Source organism: Leuresthes tenuis, unplaced genomic scaffold (genome assembly GCF_036924035.1).
Source record: "Leuresthes tenuis unplaced genomic scaffold, fLeuTen1.0.hap1 SCAF_8, whole genome shotgun sequence".
Lineage (NCBI taxonomy): Eukaryota > Metazoa > Chordata > Actinopteri > Atheriniformes > Atherinopsidae > Leuresthes > Leuresthes tenuis.
The window spans coordinates 15607307-15625662 of record NW_027325362.1 but is presented as its reverse complement, the minus strand read 5'-3'; the positions used below and the strand labels follow the sequence as shown (position 1 = coordinate 15625662).

Sequence of the window (18356 nt, the reverse complement as noted above, 5' to 3'; positions counted from 1 at the left end):
TTTCCATTTTACAGTGTCCCAATCTTTTTTCTAACTTGGTTTGTGAATTTTTGACCAGAACTGTACTGTATGTGTCAGTGTTGCTTATAAATTAAATCACACTACTGAGACAGCTGGTGATATCCTTGTAGCAATTGCTGTTCCTGAACAAAAGTGATGAATGTTAAGTAAATCAATAGCCACACACAGCTGCACGCCAGAACACATACATGGAATATGCAAAACAGCAGAAAGGATGATTGCCACAGTCTAAGAACTCAATAACAACATAATTCATTTCTGCTGTTAACCATATTATAGGCAGAACAGTTAACAATATGAACAGCAAATATATCAGAGGGGCAGAAAGAAAGAAAGAAAGCATTCAAACATGCATAAACCTATCACCTGCAGAAAAAGCCTGGATTTCACAGACACATTGTACACAAAATAAGTCTGCTATGTTCTCATGCAGACATACAGTTTTTTATGTTTCAAAACTTCAATCTTAATTAATTTTAGAGTAACACTAAAATCAACTTTGATCATCATACAAAAAAAAAATCAAATGCTCGGTTTCATTAATCATCTTGAGTATGTATATTTCTGGAAAGAAACTGAAATTTAAAAAAATAAATAAATACAGAATCTGCCTTGAAAAACAGCTAGGAAAAACTGGGTTAACAAGCAAAAACACTCTCCTCTTTTAATGTGTGAAATTTAATCAAGTTTCACGTGGAGAAACAAAATTTGTTGGTGAAATAACAAGATAGAGATAAACAGTGGACAAGGACCTGGACAGAGAAAGAAAAGCAGCTGAGTGAGAGGTATGGTGCAGTTGCTGCTGTCCCCTGGGAATCTTTCTCTTTCTGGGTTCTTTCACTCACAACACACTATGCACCACAGTGCAGTGCTATGTAACAAATGGAGGCTCTGTAGCTGATGAGGATTTTGTGTCCTCTAAACCTAGAATTCGATAGTACTTAAAAAAGATGTCCACAAAGTCTCTTGAAGGGACAAATTTTGACACAGGACAATCAAAGCTCTGGTGAAATAAGCCAAATGTCAAACCTAAATGTCAAACAGGGTGGTATCAAGCTGAGTGAAAGGCGAAGGAAAGGCAGAGCTGCATGACTATCTCTTTGTACTTCACAGGGGTGCTTGGGTTGATAAGGTTATTGAAAATATACTGATATATCTAGTAGGCAGAGTTTGCTCGCTTAGAAATGATACAGCAATTCTAACATTACTTCTGAAAAATCATTTGCAAAAGAGATGACCCGGTGTGGAATCTCCACATGTTTTAGTGGTTTTGAAATGTGTTGGTGTTTGCCATATTGATCCAGAGACTAATGAGGTATGGCTGTGTTTTCAGGAGGGGCTGGAGAAAGGGATCGAAGCGGTATAAGCCATGAATCATTTCTGCTGATGGCCAACTCACAAAGTGACATGGAAGAATGGGTCAGAGCCATACGTAGAGCTATATGGGCGCCACTTGGTGGAGGTGTGACTCTCTTACACATGCACACAAGCACACGTACGCACAATATCTGCATGATTTACAGAGTGGATTTAATAGACCTGGATACAATGGCCTGACATCCTCTGTTTTGTGTGGCTGCAGGTGTTTTTGGACAGCACCTAGAGGAAACTATGTCATATGAGGCCCAGTCTGGCTCTCGGCGAAAAGTGCCTGTCCTGGTGGAACAATGTGCGGGCTTCATACGAGAACATGGACTCAAAGAGGAGGGCCTTTTCAGGGCCCCCGGGCAGACAAATAGTGTCCGAGAGCTGCAGGATGCCTTTGACCGTGGCGAGAAGCCAACGTTTGACAGGTGAGGCAGCAGCAGGGGGTACTCTATGTTCTTCAGCATGCAAAGCCGTTATCTGATTGGGATATTATTCTGATATGTTGGACTCCCTTTCTCTTACAGTTCCACTGATGTCCACACAGTGGCATCACTGCTAAAGCTGTACATACGAGAGCTGCCAGAGCCTATAATACCTTTCTCCAAATACACACAGTTTCTCTCTTGTGCTCAGCTTCTAACCAAGGATAAAGAAATGGTAATTTTGTGTGTGCTTCAGACTTTGATATTTTTCAAACTCTTGTTTTTGCAATAACTATAGCTTTTTTTGTTCATTATTTTCAATCAGGCCATCGTAGAACTAAGCAAACAGGTGAAATCCCTTCCTCAGGTCAACTACAAACTCCTTGAATACATCTGCAAGTAAGTAAACTATTTCTTGTTGTGTGTTGTATGAACCGGCAACAGTCTTGTGTGACTGATGGGTTTCATTGTCCATGACTGAAGATTTTTCAGCCTGTAAAAATATAGAAATAACATTCATTACACCCACATTCTTGACATCAGAGGAAGTGACATCACTGACTGCATAACTGCAGGCTCTCTCTGCCTTCTGCGTGTATATAAATATCACAAGTTGAGCCCACACACTTCAGCACCAATTGTGACTCAGTGCTTCTTTTCAATCATTTGAATATGTTTGAAGGAAAAGGTAAAATTGGTTTCTATCACTTTAAGATGGAGCAGTCAACATTGTATGCCTAAAAATATTTTGCATACCTAAAAATGATTTCCTCTTTAGGTTTCTTGATGAGGTTCAGTCACACTCAAATGACAATAAGATGAGTGTTCAGAATCTAGCCACTGTGTTTGGACCCAACATCCTTCGGCCCAGAGTGGAGGATCCTGTTACAATGATGGAGGGTAAGAGATCATGTCAACAAGTCAGTTTGAAGCAAATTTGCACCATAAAAGTTACATTTCAATCAATGCAAAAGAGTACTCAAGCAGCTTCATTGTGTGTGTGTCATAATCAACAGGAAGTTCGCAGGTTCAGCATCTTATGACGGTGCTAATCAGTGAACATTTGAGACTTTATCCACGTAAGGAGCCCAGAACAGACGATGCACCTCGACAGGAGATGCAACGGTGCAAAGTAGAATGGTTTTCGCAGGAAGACACTGACCCTCCACTTTCCTCAGGCATAACCTCCAAAACTCCTATCGAACCTCCCCAACCTTCCACCCCTTCTACAGACAGTAAACCGACCACATCAAGCCCTGTTCCAGTGGAGAAAGACGATGATGGTCAGATTGAAGGGAAAGGTAAGAGCAAGACAGATGAGAGAGTGGATGGAAAAGCAGATAGTAAAACTGAAGGAGGAAGTGAGGTAGCTGTTAGCCCCAGCAAACAGCCTAAAGCCCTACCCTCATGGAGGTGCTCCTTCAAGGGCAGTACTGCCTCTGGGGGGCCAAGGGGGAAAATAGGGGGCTCGGCAGGGGATGTGTCAGCAGCTGGTGGGAACAGCTGGCTGATAAATGGCCTGTCATCCCTCCGAGCTCACAGGCGCACCACCTCATCTGGGGAAAGAGCGAAAGACTCAACTTTGTCTCTTAAGGATTCAACCCTCTCCCTTAAAGAAACCGCTCATTCACTTAGAGACTCACTGAGAGACTCTGATGAAGAGTCTTCTCGAACATCACTGTCTAACAGAGTCCTACACCACTCCCACAGACTGTCTGCCTATGACAATGTTGCCCCTTCCAGCTTAAGCCTGCCTGCTGACAACTCATCCATGTGGACGTCATTTGAAATTTCATTGTCAGAGCCTGAAGGAAGTGATTCGGCAATCAAACTAGAACATGTTCAAAAGAGACCTACGGAGTTGAAGGACAGTACAAATACAATGGATCACAGTGCAAGTGGCAACGAGGAGGATACAGCCGGAACAAATGAAGATTTTGCAAGCATGCTGACTCAGCTCAAGCAGGAGCTAAAAAAACAGAAGATGGGCTATGAAACCTGCATTCGCAAGTAAGACGGAGTCAGTTGTTCTTTCTTATAAAACCAATTAAAATCAGAATTCAGTGTAAACTATAACATTTTCTTCTCTTCTTTGAGGCTGGAGGAGTCCTGTTCCAAATACCAGTCCCAGGTAAACCGCCTTGAAGAGGAGCTGGACCAGGAGAAGAAGAAGTTTCACATGCTGGAGATCCGACTCAGGAATTCAGAGCGGGCGCATCAAGATGCCGAAAATCGAAACATTCTCCTCCAGCAAGAGATGGAGGAATTCTTCAAGACACTTGGAGATCTGACTACAGGAGCAACACGGACCAACTAGACCAGACCAACTTGCCTTCACCTGGTACTGGAGGAGCTTAGCCACTGCAAGGAACAACCAGCCCCAAAGCTTAAGACTAAATACCTCTAATGCAGTGCTAATTGCCATCTTGCCCTCTTTTCTTCATCTGTCTTGTGCCTACACTGACCAGTGCCAGTGCCAAACAAAAACTCCTCTGGACCAAGAACCTCTCACTCTGTCATTCCATAAAATTTTGTACTAACATACACCATAGATCCAATTTACTTCCTAAATTCCTCCCTTAAAGACCAGTAAAAGCCTTATATATATGACATGTTGTAGAAACCCATTCACATAATGAGTACTCTTAATCTTGATTGTAAAAGAAAGAACAAAGTGAGACATTAAAATTCAACTCATTTATTTACTGGAGTTGAAGGTAGACAGTTCCATTTCTAATGTATATTGAATAAATGGTCTTGTTAGCGAGGCAATTTCAGAACTGAAAGCTAAAATTCACACATCTGGCCTTCCCAGAATTCCTAACACAATTTTAACTCTTTGCTAACAGTGTTTGGCCAGACCCTCAAAAGACAGCAGCATCATCCCAGTGGTGCTGGATGGCTTTCTTTGAAATGTACCTGCACGAATATTAAGAAAAAAAACCCTGTGTAAGTCTATTCTATCAATTCTACTTGTTTAGGAGATAGAGAAAGGGATAACCACTGAAAAGAAAATCACAACAGTCATTTGAATTGTGGCAAAGAAAGGGTCAGTACATGTGTCACAATCCCCCAAAGTGCATTCTGGGATTTTATTCTAAAGGGTTACTACCAAGAGTGCCCAGCCATGAAGAGGGCAAAAGGACAGTTTTTGAGTCATCAAATACATCCAAAGGTTACCGTGGCAGGTGGCAAATACTTGTTTCCTGATTCTCAGAAAACACAGAAACATCTACGGTAAAATGTACAGATTGACCACTTACCTATACCTATCCATGAATTATTCTACACAAAGAAAGAAATAAAATGCATATAAATAGTACCTTTGAATGAGAGATGTACATTACATACAATAGATGCCTCCTAGCTTGAAATAAATAACGAAACCAAAAAAAAAAAAAAAATCAATTTCTGTGTTGTGATAGCATATCTCTAAGAATGTGGGTTTGAGTGTGTGCATGTGTGAGGTAGAACTAAGAAAGACGCATCACAGAGAGGGGCGTCTGCCATGGAGAGGACTGAAAAAAATTTTTTTTAAAAAATCACAGAACTGAGTAAGGGCACTTAAATCAAAAATGATTAATGTCAGACATCTGTGAATATGTCTGACAGAACATGTCAAAAAGATAAAGTGACTAAATTAGACTTAGTCTCTGGTGACAGTCCACAATTATAGCATTCACATTGGCCTTTACAGTACTAAAAAAAAAAAGTTTCTTTCTATTCCAAGATTTCTTTTCACTTACATTCACCATGTTCTTGCTCATCCAACGGACTGTCACCTACAAAGTATGTCTAAGTCAATAAACAAATTGAAATACAGTCAGTTATGGTAAAAACACACTTCTGTCAGAACAACAGACCATTAGAATGCTTGTTAAGATACACACAATCAGTCATAAGTGGAAAAGAAATATATTCAACTTGGGCTGCTTTCTACAAGAGAACTGCAAAGATTGCTAAAAAAAAATTCATCCATTTGTATTATGGTTCAAGATGACATGCGCTATAGTCTAATGTTAGACAGAACTGGTGCGGAGTCCTTCAAATGTCTAATACAGCTGTGCATGAAAAAGCAATCGAAAAAAATATACTCAACATGATCTTGCAGTGCTAACAGTCTCATTTGACTTTGTAGCAACAGCCAAAAACAGCAGTGTGTATAGTACACTCACATCCCTTTCTTTCAGTACATACATCACAGTTTCACATCAAAACATACTCTGATTCTTTGCAGCAAAAATACAGTAATCATGATACAATTTCAAACCACAATAATTTACAGCATTATAGGAAGAGGAGGACATAAAAACAAACTGTACAGTAAAAGCGCAGCTCTACAAACTAACATGTGTTCCTTTTGCCTCACTCCTCTCCCATCACGTGAACCGACGAGGAAAAGTTTGGGGGGGGGTTTTCGGATCTAGAAGTACGTTATCTGCAGCAGGCCAGCGCGCCCAGAGAGGTGTGGCTGTCCAAACTGCTGTCTGTTTCAGAGGCCATAGCGGGGTCACTGCTGGGATCAGTGGGCTCCGTAGACATGGATGAAACATCGTTGGCTGAAGAGGAGGAGGAAGAGGAGGATGTGGGCTGATGAGGGCTGTCGATCACTGCTGCACCTGTGCTGCGAAAAACACGTCAGCGCATAGGTTTTATTGAAATACACAGAATACTGGCATTTTCTGATGATTTCAGATTTTACAGGTAAATGTATACACACACATATATATATCTTTACACATCTCATCTTGGCTTTGTAGCTTACTTAGCTAAATATTTTGTTATTCCAGAAATATTACATCTTCGTTTATTAAATATTTAAACTTCACTCTTAATATGGCAGTCCTGAAAAATGTATTTCAAAACTTTGTTAGAAAAAGAATTCACCATTATTTTCATGACCTTATCTAGCTATACGACACTGAAATTGTTGAAACAATAGTTAGATCCAAAGTACATATGAAAATAATTTCAACTAAATGTATCCAAAATTACACCTAGAAAATTACGCCCAAATTTGTTCTTATGGGATCATAATTATTATAATGGATTCAATGAACTTACGATAAAGTATAAATCATTCATCATTTCGCATAATTCAATTACGAGTTCTAATATCTTATGGAACCAAATCTTAGATTGACACTTTTAAGCCCTTACAAAGCCTCTGATAAATACTCAACATGTGACTCATTTGACAAACAAATTCCTATTGATTCACTGTAATTCCACCTTTTCTTATCTCCCAGAGTTATAATGATTACTCACCTAAAGGAGGTGGCTGGCCTCTTATCACTCCATTCTTTGTAAATTCCTCCCATTCACTCACTTCCTTATAAATTAGCTCTGCAAATAAAAGAAAGCAAAAGGTCATGTGACACTGAGGACACAGAGAGGAATGATCGAGGCGTGTCACAGTGACATATACTTTTCTGTATAGCCGGGATGTATCGCATACTGTACAGTCCAAACAGCTTCACGTTTCTAGTTTGGACCGGCTATGGCGGTGTGACCCTTCTAAAAATGAGTGAGGGGTCATTATCACCTGGCAGGCATTGGGATGAGCTCATCTCACTGCACTACTGAAAGTGATATTTACTCACAATCGTAAGTCTTTCCTATGCTCAAGAGAATCAGGTTCCCCCCAGTGGAAAAGACTAACTGAGAGGCTTTAAAAGGGTCTTTTGAGCTACGCAACATACCTCTCAGTAGATATTTGATTCCATTTCTAGATAATCTCTGGCTGCACCACTGAAGTCATCCAGTCATTTCACTGTGTAGAAAGTAATCATGTCGAATCTGACCCACTAATTAAAGTAACAAGTGGTTGTATGTTAACACATAAGGCGTTTTGTTGAACACGTGAGCTGGCATGGTCATTAAGTTGAAACCAAAGTTCAGCTATCTAAGTTGACATTTTATGTGTGACTGAGTGTTTTGAAGTGGTAAAGCTACGCAATTCAGTTCAATCATAAAATGTTTTAAAGACAGAAACCTCGATACATCCTCGGACTGGAGTTCATTTCTGTGCTGCTAATGTAGCCAAATTGGTAAATAATACACTCAAGCTGACAGTGAGAGGTGAATTGTTAAGTGTAGTGTTCAGCTTAGTAAAACGTCTAACCTTTCCACTCCTCCACAGTATGCTCTCTCTCATCCAGCTGTTTGTCTGCGAACTTTGGAGGGGGCTGAAAAAGAGAAAATAGCTTGAATGGCACCATGATGGTACAAGAGCAATGCCAACTTTCCACTTCAGGTGATGCAATAGAATCTTGTGTCATGCATTCAAGAATCATGCAGTCCTATCAGTGATCCACTTACCGCCTCCACTTCAGCTGGATCATACCAAACATTGATATAAGGGTGCTGAAGGGCTTCATCTACAGAGATACGCTTTGATGCATCAATCACTAACATCTTGGATAAGAGATCTCTGGCTTGGCTCGCTGGGGGAAGATGTAGAGATAGGTGGCAAAGCTATTAGTCATAAGACCATGGATGTGGTACGATAAATTACTTTATGACTGTTTAGCTCACGATTTGATAACACAAAGAACACTACCTTTCAGTTTGTTGTGATCAGAGTCGGCAGGGAAAAGGACATCTGGGAAGAGTTTCTCGAAGCTGTATCCAGCATACCGTGGCCTGTTTTCTACATATGTTCTGACTGACTGATTCAGCTTCATTAGAAAATCCTGAGTTGGAGTGCCTAGCTGCTCAATTACCTTGTTCCACTGGTCGATGTCTGAAGTGGAAATGTTAAGGGAAAAAAAGGCCTTACACAAACACAGACACTCACTGATACTGTTACACACCATAAGGGCAGCATGACATTTAACTTTCTTTGAGGTGTACACAAACACAGCAGCACTCTTTGGGTCAACACACACACACAAATCTACATCACCAGATTCACAGTGGTGCGTGATACTTTGTGAACCATTCAAAGTTCTATATCTTTATACAGAATTACGACCCAACAAAACGCCAGTCCTAAAAGTAGATAAACAGAACCCAATTAAACAAATCAGTTAAAAGTATTTTATTTGGTCATTTACCAACGGAGCAACATAATCCAATATTACATATCAGTGAAGGGCAGAACTATGTGAACCATTGCTGATGGGTCACTTGACAAGCTCGCTACAAAGACATTTCTATTGGATTAAGGTCAGGACTTTGACCGAGCCATTCCACAGCATCAACTTTATTTTTATTGTACTTTAACCATTCTTTAGCAGAACAACTTCTTTGCTTTGGGTCTCTGCTTTCTTTTCTGGAATTCTTAACAATGCATGCTTACTCCAACTATAATGGTTGCCTAAGATTTTACATATTCATTTCACTAGATATGTAAAACAGGCTCAGTTATCTATATGTCTATTTGATTTTAAATTGGATTCTATTTATCTACTCTTGGGTACTGTGGGAAAACCAGAGGATGTTTTAGGTCAAATTCATTCATTCAGAACTATAGAAAACTCTGAAGAGTTCACAGATTTTAAACCACAACTGTATGGCAATGCAACTATTAAATAACTACTTGATATACGCTCTTGATAACTACTCCCAATTATCAGCAAATTTAGCTTGACATTCCCACAATAGATGGGTGCAGAGCAAGAATGTGGGTCATGAAGGGTTTGCTGGGTGGAATAGCTGAGTGACAGAGGAAACTCAGGATGGCGGTGGATCTCTTCACAACAAATGAAGTGATAACACAGTGATGGGGAAGGATACGATCAGTGCCGGGGAACAACACACTTCCCCTGATCATCTCGGCCACTATGCAACCCACTGACCATACATCCACTGGAGGTGGACATTAAGATGACATGGAGACGTTCATGCAAAAAAAAAAATGGTGGAGAGAAAAAAAAAGCAGAAAAACACAAATGAAGTGAGAGGAATGCAAACAGAATGGCAGAGGTGTTCTGATGAAAACTGAGTCCATGCAGCAACAAGCAGGTATGAGATAGAGGCACATAAAGCACCGCTGAGCACAAAAAAAAAAACAGTAAGTGACATGCGGATGAAAATGTACAGCCCATAACTGCCCAGCTGCTTCAAATAAAACATGTTACACTTGGTTACAGTATACCGGCTCTTCCCTATAGGCTGGAACAAAAATAGATTAGAGAAATGCCTGACAGAAGCTTAAAGATGTTACAAAGACTGATCTGGTTAACTGAGAGGAAATATTAAACAGACACAAGGATACAGTCCCTGCCTGGGAAGAGGATTTTATGGCGAACCATTTCTGCCAGAATGCAGCCCACAGACCATATGTCCACTGGTGAAGTGGAATGCAAAAAACAAAGCCAATAAGAAGTGAGGAAAGCATAACAAAGGGTTAGTTACAAGTAAGAGGCTTGTTAGAGAGCATTTTCTTCCAATAACGTCTCATTATGGACAAAAGAAACCAAAGAGCTTCCGGAGTACTAACTAGATTTATCTTCAGATGCCTCAATATACGTTATAACAGACCTGATGCAAAAGAGTCTAAAAAGAGATTCATAGTACGGCATACTTGCAGTTCATTTCTGTGCACTGAAAATTAACAGTAGCACAGTAGCTGATGAGTGAACAATAGATGCAGTATTAAGATATTTACTCACCATTGGCTTGGTAGCCCATACCCAGGATAACTTCTGGTGCTCTGTAGTAGCGTGTAACAACATACGGTGTCATCAGAAGGCCTGTGGCAGCTGTCCGAGCCAAACCGAAGTCCAAAATCTTCAGCGTACAATCAGACTTGACAACTATATTACTGGGCTTGAGGTCCTATAAAAAGGGGCACGCAATAGATTGTGATTTTTAAATGTTTATTTTGTCAATAAGAAGCAATAACTTCGATGGGATAGTCTGATGTGATGCATGTCACAAAGGAAAAAAGCATTTGAATTACAACTGCGAAACAAAATGGACCCTAAATTACAAGCTATGGACCAGCTTAATTGTCTTTATTGTCTGTAAAAGTCACACAATAATTGGTCTTACATTATCAGCTAATGTGCTGCAGTATCCCTCTCTCTGTTTCCCTGCAGTAAAAATGTACTTATTGATGTGATTTTGTCACCTCCAGACAAATCAACTGGCATTTAATAATATTGATTTATTTTATTTTTTTCCACCTGAATGAGTTTGGCCGGTCCTTCATTCTAACAGGGAATAATGATCCACAGAAAATGTCATGTTCCCTGAAAATGACTTTGGTTAATATGTATTTTTCAATAACTAGCTACTAGTGAGATTGTTTTTATTGACATAATGTCATTTGCACTGAGACGCACCCCTGGCTGCATGTATCTGGTACCAATAGTGTAGAGTGGACGTGTGGGTAAATGAGAAACACTTTGCATTTTGATGTGGCTCTGGATCATTTCCTTTCAAACTGTGAGACCTGAACATTGGCTTTAGTGGAGGTTGCACTCTCAAGGGTCCTTCTAGCCATTGATCCATATCGAGAAATGACACATTCACCTGCCATAGTCAGTTTTAAGGTTAGTTGTCTGCATCAACTGATGTCAGCTTCCCAAAAGCTGCAATAAACTAGGTGGTTTGTTTCATTGTATTAGATTAGCTACACTGCTCTTTAAATAACACAAATGTTTAGATTTAATCTGCTTTGTTTTCTAACAGAAATTATTATTACATAAAGCTACACAACGTATTTCCTAAAGAGTTAAGTTGCCAATTAAAGGACTATATTTATCCGCCAACATGATCCCAGTTGACCAGTCGCTCTAACACTTCAACGTCATGTATCACAGCAAGTCTAACAGTTCAGGACTTCACACCTTAGGACACTGGCCTGTCATTAGGCAGTTTATTCCTGACCAGCTGCTGCTTACCCTGTGAATGATGCCAGCAGCATGGAGGTGCTTGATACCACACAGCATCTGATAGAGAAGATAGGAAAGCCTCTCGTGGTCCAGCTCCATTTGAATGACTTGGCACAGGTTGGCATCCATCAGCTCCATCACCAAGTATCTAACAAGATCAGAAACGGTTTAAAATTGCGGCTAAAACGTCTTTTGGGGAAACACATATATGGCAAGAGTCCATTTTTATTGACAAATCATACTTTTGTACTTGTAGTTACTTACACATCTTGGAATTCTTCAAATGTTTTTTGCGGCGTGAATACATTTAACAAGCCAATAATCTGTGAGCAGACAAAAATAGATTAGTCAAAATGATGTTAAAATACCAGCCTGTGTCTCCCACTAGTAAAAAGTAAGTTATCTTAAAATAGCTGCCCACTTACATTTTTGTGATTGACACATTTCATTAGGACTAGCTCTCTGTACGCCCTCTTGGCATGGGTCTGATTCTGAAACGGCCGACTCAGCTTCTTGATAGCAACATTTCGTTCAAGGACTTGGTCGTAAGCGGAGCTGAAGAGCAAAGAGAGCAAATGAGTTTGTGTTATCAACAAAAAGGTACGAATTTTATTTACTGAGTCAGTTTCAGTTTCTTCGCTGACAGAAGGTGACATAAAAGGTTTGTTTATTCTCAGGAATGCTCCAGTGACGTTGTGGAAACAATGACCCATATTCGCCCACATGGCTGTTTGCAGAATATGGATGGGGCTGAAAAACTCACCAGACGATTCCCTGTGCTCCTGAGCCGATGGGTCTTAGATTCTGGTATCGTTTAAGTACTGTGAATGTTGAATCCCCAACATCGAGGCTGTAGAACTCCCGTTCTCTCCTGTTTTTGTTCATGGCTAATTCTTCAATTACTGCTTTCTGTGCATCCAAAAATGTCCTCTGTGAAGGAGGAAACATTATTAAACACTTTGCAGGCTCAGAACCGAACCACACTTACACACTTATCATGACAAATGCAAAGGCAGACTGTACACCCGAGAAAGCAGATAAGAAAGGAGAAAAGTCAGTGCTGCCTTTCACATTTGAGCACTGCAGTTCCCTAACTCAGCAAACACACATGGGTGGAAGATTTGATATCATTAGTCGTTCATTACAGCAGGCCACTCAGAGGTCTACTTCATCATATGAAACATAACTCCCAGAGTGACTCTGCCACATTGGAAAACCAAGCCCAGCGATAATTCCTCAGAGTTTGGAACGCAGCCCAGAACTCCAGCTCAGTTCTTCATGCAGCTCCTCCACAGACACATGATAACTGGGTCAAGTTGCACCAAGGTACTGTGGACCCAACTAAAACACAACACGGTGATGCCAAATTGTGTTTATGACATTCCTCAACATGTTTCACTTTTAAATGAATAGAAGTCCCTTTTTAAAAAAAAAGGCACAAAAATCCAACAGCTTCATTTTCTTCAATTCTTACATAAGCGACATGATCAGCCTCTCCATTTATCCAAGCTCCCGACACACAGTCCATACTGAGAAATGTAATTGCCAGAATCAAGTGAGTCAGCTCCCCTTCTGTTCCTCCAACGTCACAAAGACGTCCACAACATCCACCTCCCTCGCAACATGAAAATAGACGTGTTGTTTCTTTTTATATTACACACAGGAAGTCAACAGTGCTCCTATGTGTAGTGATGGCTTGAATGAGTGGTTAATCTATAAAAAAAATGCATAGTAATGTGTTGCACACACTGCACAAATTATTTTTTGCAATAATGGTCATCCATGGAGGTCATTAAGGTAATTGTACAGAAGGGAACCACAGGCTGAGAAATGAAGTCACTTGATATCTGTAGATGCCATAAATTCCAGGTCACACAGAGTGTTAATACTAATGTACCTACTGAGATAACTTGTATCGATGCTATGCAAGTGCTTACTGCATTAACAAATTCCTCTGAAATCAATTACAGACTTTTAGATAGCAGTTTTGTGTCAGCAGCAGTGTTTACAGGAAACACAGCAGCTACACCAGTGCCCTCATACAGTCCTCCAGATGTCTGAACTCCACAAATGAAGATGGAGATGACAGCAGAGAGCTTTAATATGCTTTCTGGAAAAGTAGGGACACCACAGGAACATTTATGTGCATTGCTTTCTAACGACTACACACTTGTTGTCTGTAAACATGCTGCATCAGTCTGGGGATTTAATGTACTGTTTTCAAAGCACATACTTACAAGGACTAATTAGTTTCCAGCAATGGTGGTTAACTTGAATGGTGCCAGGAGCAACACAAATAGTCACAAAAGTGAACATTGTGCATACTATAAGCATTTCAATCATTTAACCACAAAATTAAATAACATGGGAGATGTTTTGCTTGTAACATCCCACGTCTATCATAGATAAACTAACCAGTATTAAGATAAATCTCTCATCCGCTGGAAATGAAGAGCAGATCTCAGGTATTCATCGTAATGTGCCCAATGGATCAAACACTTTGTCGCATAAGATTTTGTCATAGGTTCAATCAAAATGGGAGACATCATTTTCCAATGCACGCATGTAATCTTACAGCAGGGCAGAGGACAATCATTTCCTCCCCTAACATCTCCAATGCACAGATGATCAGAAACTGATTGAAGCACCTCTATCGATCCTCCTCTTTTCCACGTCAGTAGTGTTAACCTTGACCACACGACCTCTCATGTTGTCCCCTCGGCTGTAAGGTAAATGCATGTATGGAAAACAGCCCAGTTTGCTGAAATGAGGCAGCCAGATTAAGCCGGCCGGACACTGAGCAAGAGGACATCATCGCACTTATAATAATGGCACCCGTACCGTGATGTGACAGGGCTTTTAAGAGAAACCCAGAGCGCAGTCGGCGTTAACACTGTCGACTATCCAGTATACCGAATATGGACGTATAACATTGAAAAGGCATGAATAAACGGTATTTTGGGGGTAAGCGGGGCTGCAGCGTAACACAACAACCGCCCCGGTGAGGCAGCATGCATGCAGCGACATCCGACCCTCCCCCACGGCCAAACAATAAGCACGTCTGAGGAGCTGAGGTGTGAATCCTCATCTTACCTCTTTCATCAAATCAACAAACGATCGATCCTGTTTGCGGTCTGGGTAGCGATGAAATGTTCCGGAGCGGCTGACTCTTTGTTTATACCGCCGCTGAAGGGTGATTTATCCCGATGTGCGGCTTAAAAATACATGACCTCACCAAATTCATTGCCTACGTTTCCATCTGGCTGCGACTGACAGGCCAGGACGCGCTGCGCGCACGGGGCATGCGTCCCAACAGCACGTCACTCATGGCCAGAGACACACCCACCGCCTCCTACATCCATCCATCCTTCCTTCTTTCCTTCCGCCTACATAGTGTTTTGGTCCATTTCCGTTTAAAACTTGATGGATTAGGTAGTTATTTTATGCTCCCTATGTTTCCATTAAACTTAGTATAAGAGGCAACAGTCATGTTTCTAGTGGAATGTTATTTCCAATTTCCAGTTATGTGAAAAACAGATCCCTGCTTTACAGTACTGCTGTGCAAAAGTCTTGAGTCTTATATTTCTACATCTATAATTTACCTCCAAAGAGCTAGTTTATTATTTTTTTGTAATCTTTTAGAACGGGATTGAGTGATAGTCAGCCAGACTTTCTGGAAGTATATAAAATGCTTTCTTCAGAATTTGGCTGCTTTAACACTTTTCAGTCTTGTATCTGACTATTTTCAATGGAATGTCTCTTTTGTTGTCTTTTATTTGTTTTGTTTGTTAAGCTGCTTTACACTGGCCTATAAACCCTTCAAGCTTAAAAAATGGCACCTAACAACAGGGATGAACCAGTTGTTACATTTGGCTTTGTTCTTAGACATTATGTATTCATATTTTGTATTTTTCTAAACTATGTTCCTATGTTGTACTTGTCCACTCTGCTCATACTATGCAATGTATGGTCCAAGACCTTAAGATAGCATAACTTGACAAAATAACTGGGTCAGATGAAGCGTCTCTATCTTGTCAGATAGGTCTATTACATTAGATACACACACTCACACACACACACACATTGTTTATCACATCCAAACAACATGACGTCGACAGTGGTTGGCCTGGTCATGTCACTGATAACTGGCCAATTATACTCGGTCACGTGCAAGTCCAAACTCTGTGAGATATATGTGAAGAAGATAAATATGAACTATTTCCGGATATCGGAGCTCGGGCTGACGGATTTCCTGCGAGAGCTCTGTCACTCAGCACAGCCATACTTTACTTGTGACCAATAATAAATACTTTGTTTGCTTTAGGATTTCTCCAGTTTGTTATTGAAAGAACCACACTAACACAGTGTCATATCTGCACATAACAGACAACTTAGGAAAGAACTCATCTTAAATAGTATCTTTAGGCATTCTGTTACTAGTCATTAGTCATAAAGAGACAGTTTGTAACCATTTTTTAGTTGCATTTATATGAAAAATGCCAAAAGTATCAAAGTGTGACCAGGATGAAATATTATTTTTGTATCATGATGGTGAACCTCAAAGAGCTTCTTGTCTAAAACTTGTGTCTTAGTGTGCCCTTAAAATGTCCTTAAAGGAATTAAATGGGGAAATTTGACAGGTGGAGAACCAAAAAAGAAGTGTCAGGCTTAACAAAACTATTTAAACAAGGGACAGTACCTGAAAGGAACAGTACGTCTCAAAGAAAAAGAAAAAATTCCACAAAAGACCCGACACAGGACCTGAGAGATGCATCCAGTCTCTGTGGATGAGTGGCTGTCAATAAGCCATTCTTGAGGAATGAAAACAGGGAGAAAAGACTGAGGTATGCTAAATAACAGAAGAACTGGACTGAAAATCAGTGGCAACAGGTTTTATGGAGTGAGGAATCCGTAAGTTTTTAGTTCCAGTTTTTGCCATTAAGTACAAAGAAGGTCAGGCGAGAGATACAACAATGAGTAACTACATTTATGTGTAAAACATGGTGGAAGCTCTGTTATGATTTGGGGCTGCAATTCAGCCAGTGGTGCAGGGAATTTCGTCAAAGTTTATGGAATCGTGAAAGCAGAAACGTGCCATTGGTTTATAATTCACCATGCAATACCATCTGGAAAGCATTTGGCTGGCAATGACTTCTTTTTAAAGCATGACAATGATCCCAAACACACTGCCAGTGCAGAAAAGCATACCCGGATGTATGAAAAAAAAACTGCATCCATCAATTGTGGACTCATCCCCGAAGCCTGGACGTCAACATTAATGAATACTGTGGGATCATCTTGATCACATTTACTCCTCAACACAGCCTGAACACTTTTTGACAGAGAACAAAACTAAAGGAAACCAACATTCAAAAAATAACTTTGGAACGTCCTTGAGGAAGTCTGGGGAACTACTGCGGAAGACTACTTAAAGAAAGCTTGTCTAAGAGAGTTCAGGTTGTGTTGGGGCACAAAGGCGGTCATACCAAAATACTGACTTTCAGTCTTGCTTCCTGCACTGTATTTCCACATTTCCAGAAATCAAGTGTTACTATTTGCAGTTTTTCTTGCAAAATATTAATAAATGAGGGGTGGCTCAACACATGTGTACAGTACAGTATATCATACATTTTTTACATGACACACAATGTGGACAAAGACAATGAGACAGAGGCGTCAGGTTTATGGATCACCAAGCCCACAGGTCATTTTTTTTAACTGGAACTAAAACAAAATGCACTGAAAACTGATCCTGACACTCACAACCTTCCCTTAATGCAAACTGCTACTCAGAGATGCAAGTCCAGATCTAGCAATAAAGCAAAATAGTTTTGTAGATTTCTTATGGTCTCTCTTCTTTCTTTCTTTCTTTTACCACAACTAAGCAGTGCTATGTGACTGTATTACTTGATATGTGCTTTCTGAGGGGGCTGAAAACAGGAACTCATGTCCATGATTATGTTTTATGGGCTATTAGGCTATATTTTGTCATTGTCAGCCAATTTGTCAGTGTACCTACTTTTGATTTACAATATAATAACTACATAGTTTTATGTTAGCTCGATAGCTGTTTCTACAGAATAAAGTTATGCAGAGACCATTAACGCTTATAAATTAGTTTGAAGACGGTTATTTACATGATTTAGGTTGTATCTGGCACATTCTGGAGGCTGTTAAATAATCTCCGGTCCATTTAGTACATTTACAGATTTAGAACGAAGACATTCATATAGGCTCTGCAGAAATCCAAAGCGTAGTAGAATACGTGAAGGCACCATCTATGCATCAGTCCTATACGCTACAACAGCTTACACCGTGCCATGCTCTGCGCATGTGACTGAAGAGCGGTGCCAAGAAGGACATTCGGTAAAATTGCGTTAACTTAGCGCTGAGTGGTTTGATTTCTCCCTGAACCCACCTCAAAACCCATGATCGTTATTTATTTATTTTCATCTCTGTCCCTGCGCAGATACCCCGGGGCCTGCAGAGGGGAGCTGAGCGCAAATCACCGGGCAGCGGCATGGACAAACGTCCCACCACCGACTTCCGCAGCAAGACAAAGCTACTACGCTTTCTTACCCCTTGTTCGAAGAGAGCCCGCAGTGTTATGATCATTGTTAGGGAGCAGCCCCACAGCAGCAGGGTACTGTCCGCCGAGATCGTGTGTCCTTCCCAGCTTTCTCCGTAGTAGCGCACCTAC

General features: G+C 40.5%; 2 protein-coding genes across 8 annotated transcripts in view; one reads left to right on the top strand and one right to left on the bottom strand.

The window, feature by feature from the left end:
• The window catches only part of arhgap22a (Rho GTPase activating protein 22a), a 14646-nt gene extending 9703 nt beyond the window's left edge, over window positions 1–4943 (top strand). For all 4 annotated transcript variants that reach the window (XM_072391044.1, XM_072391046.1, XM_072391045.1 and 1 more), the window contains 7 exons: window positions 1355–1483; window positions 1604–1814; window positions 1914–2046; window positions 2137–2210; window positions 2590–2711; window positions 2828–3821; window positions 3909–4943. In XM_072391044.1, the coding sequence (XP_072247145.1) occupies window positions 1355–1483; window positions 1604–1814; window positions 1914–2046; window positions 2137–2210; window positions 2590–2711; window positions 2828–3821; window positions 3909–4128 (1883 nt within the window). In that variant the 3' untranslated portion in view covers window positions 4129–4943. The remainder of the gene's footprint in view (window positions 1–1354; window positions 1484–1603; window positions 1815–1913; window positions 2047–2136; window positions 2211–2589; window positions 2712–2827; window positions 3822–3908) is intronic.
• mapk8a (mitogen-activated protein kinase 8a) lies at window positions 4494–18356 on the bottom strand. 4 transcript variants are annotated; one of them, XM_072391048.1, is made up of 12 exons: window positions 18236–18356; window positions 12420–12586; window positions 12082–12211; window positions 11921–11979; window positions 11666–11804; window positions 10430–10595; window positions 10033–10104; window positions 8374–8556; window positions 8133–8257; window positions 7936–7999; window positions 7080–7157; window positions 4494–6430 (listed from the first exon to the last, which is right to left on the bottom strand). In XM_072391048.1, exons 1-12 carry the CDS (start codon window positions 18269–18271, stop codon window positions 6246–6248), a joined length of 1404 nt encoding a protein of 467 aa, XP_072247149.1. In that variant the 5' UTR covers window positions 18272–18356; the 3' UTR covers window positions 4494–6245. The 4 variants fall into 4 exon arrangements, with proteins under 4 accessions (XP_072247149.1, XP_072247150.1, XP_072247151.1 ...); XM_072391049.1 differs by lacking the exon at window positions 10033–10104 and adding an exon at window positions 9552–9623; XM_072391050.1 differs by lacking the exon at window positions 18236–18356 and adding an exon at window positions 14750–14934.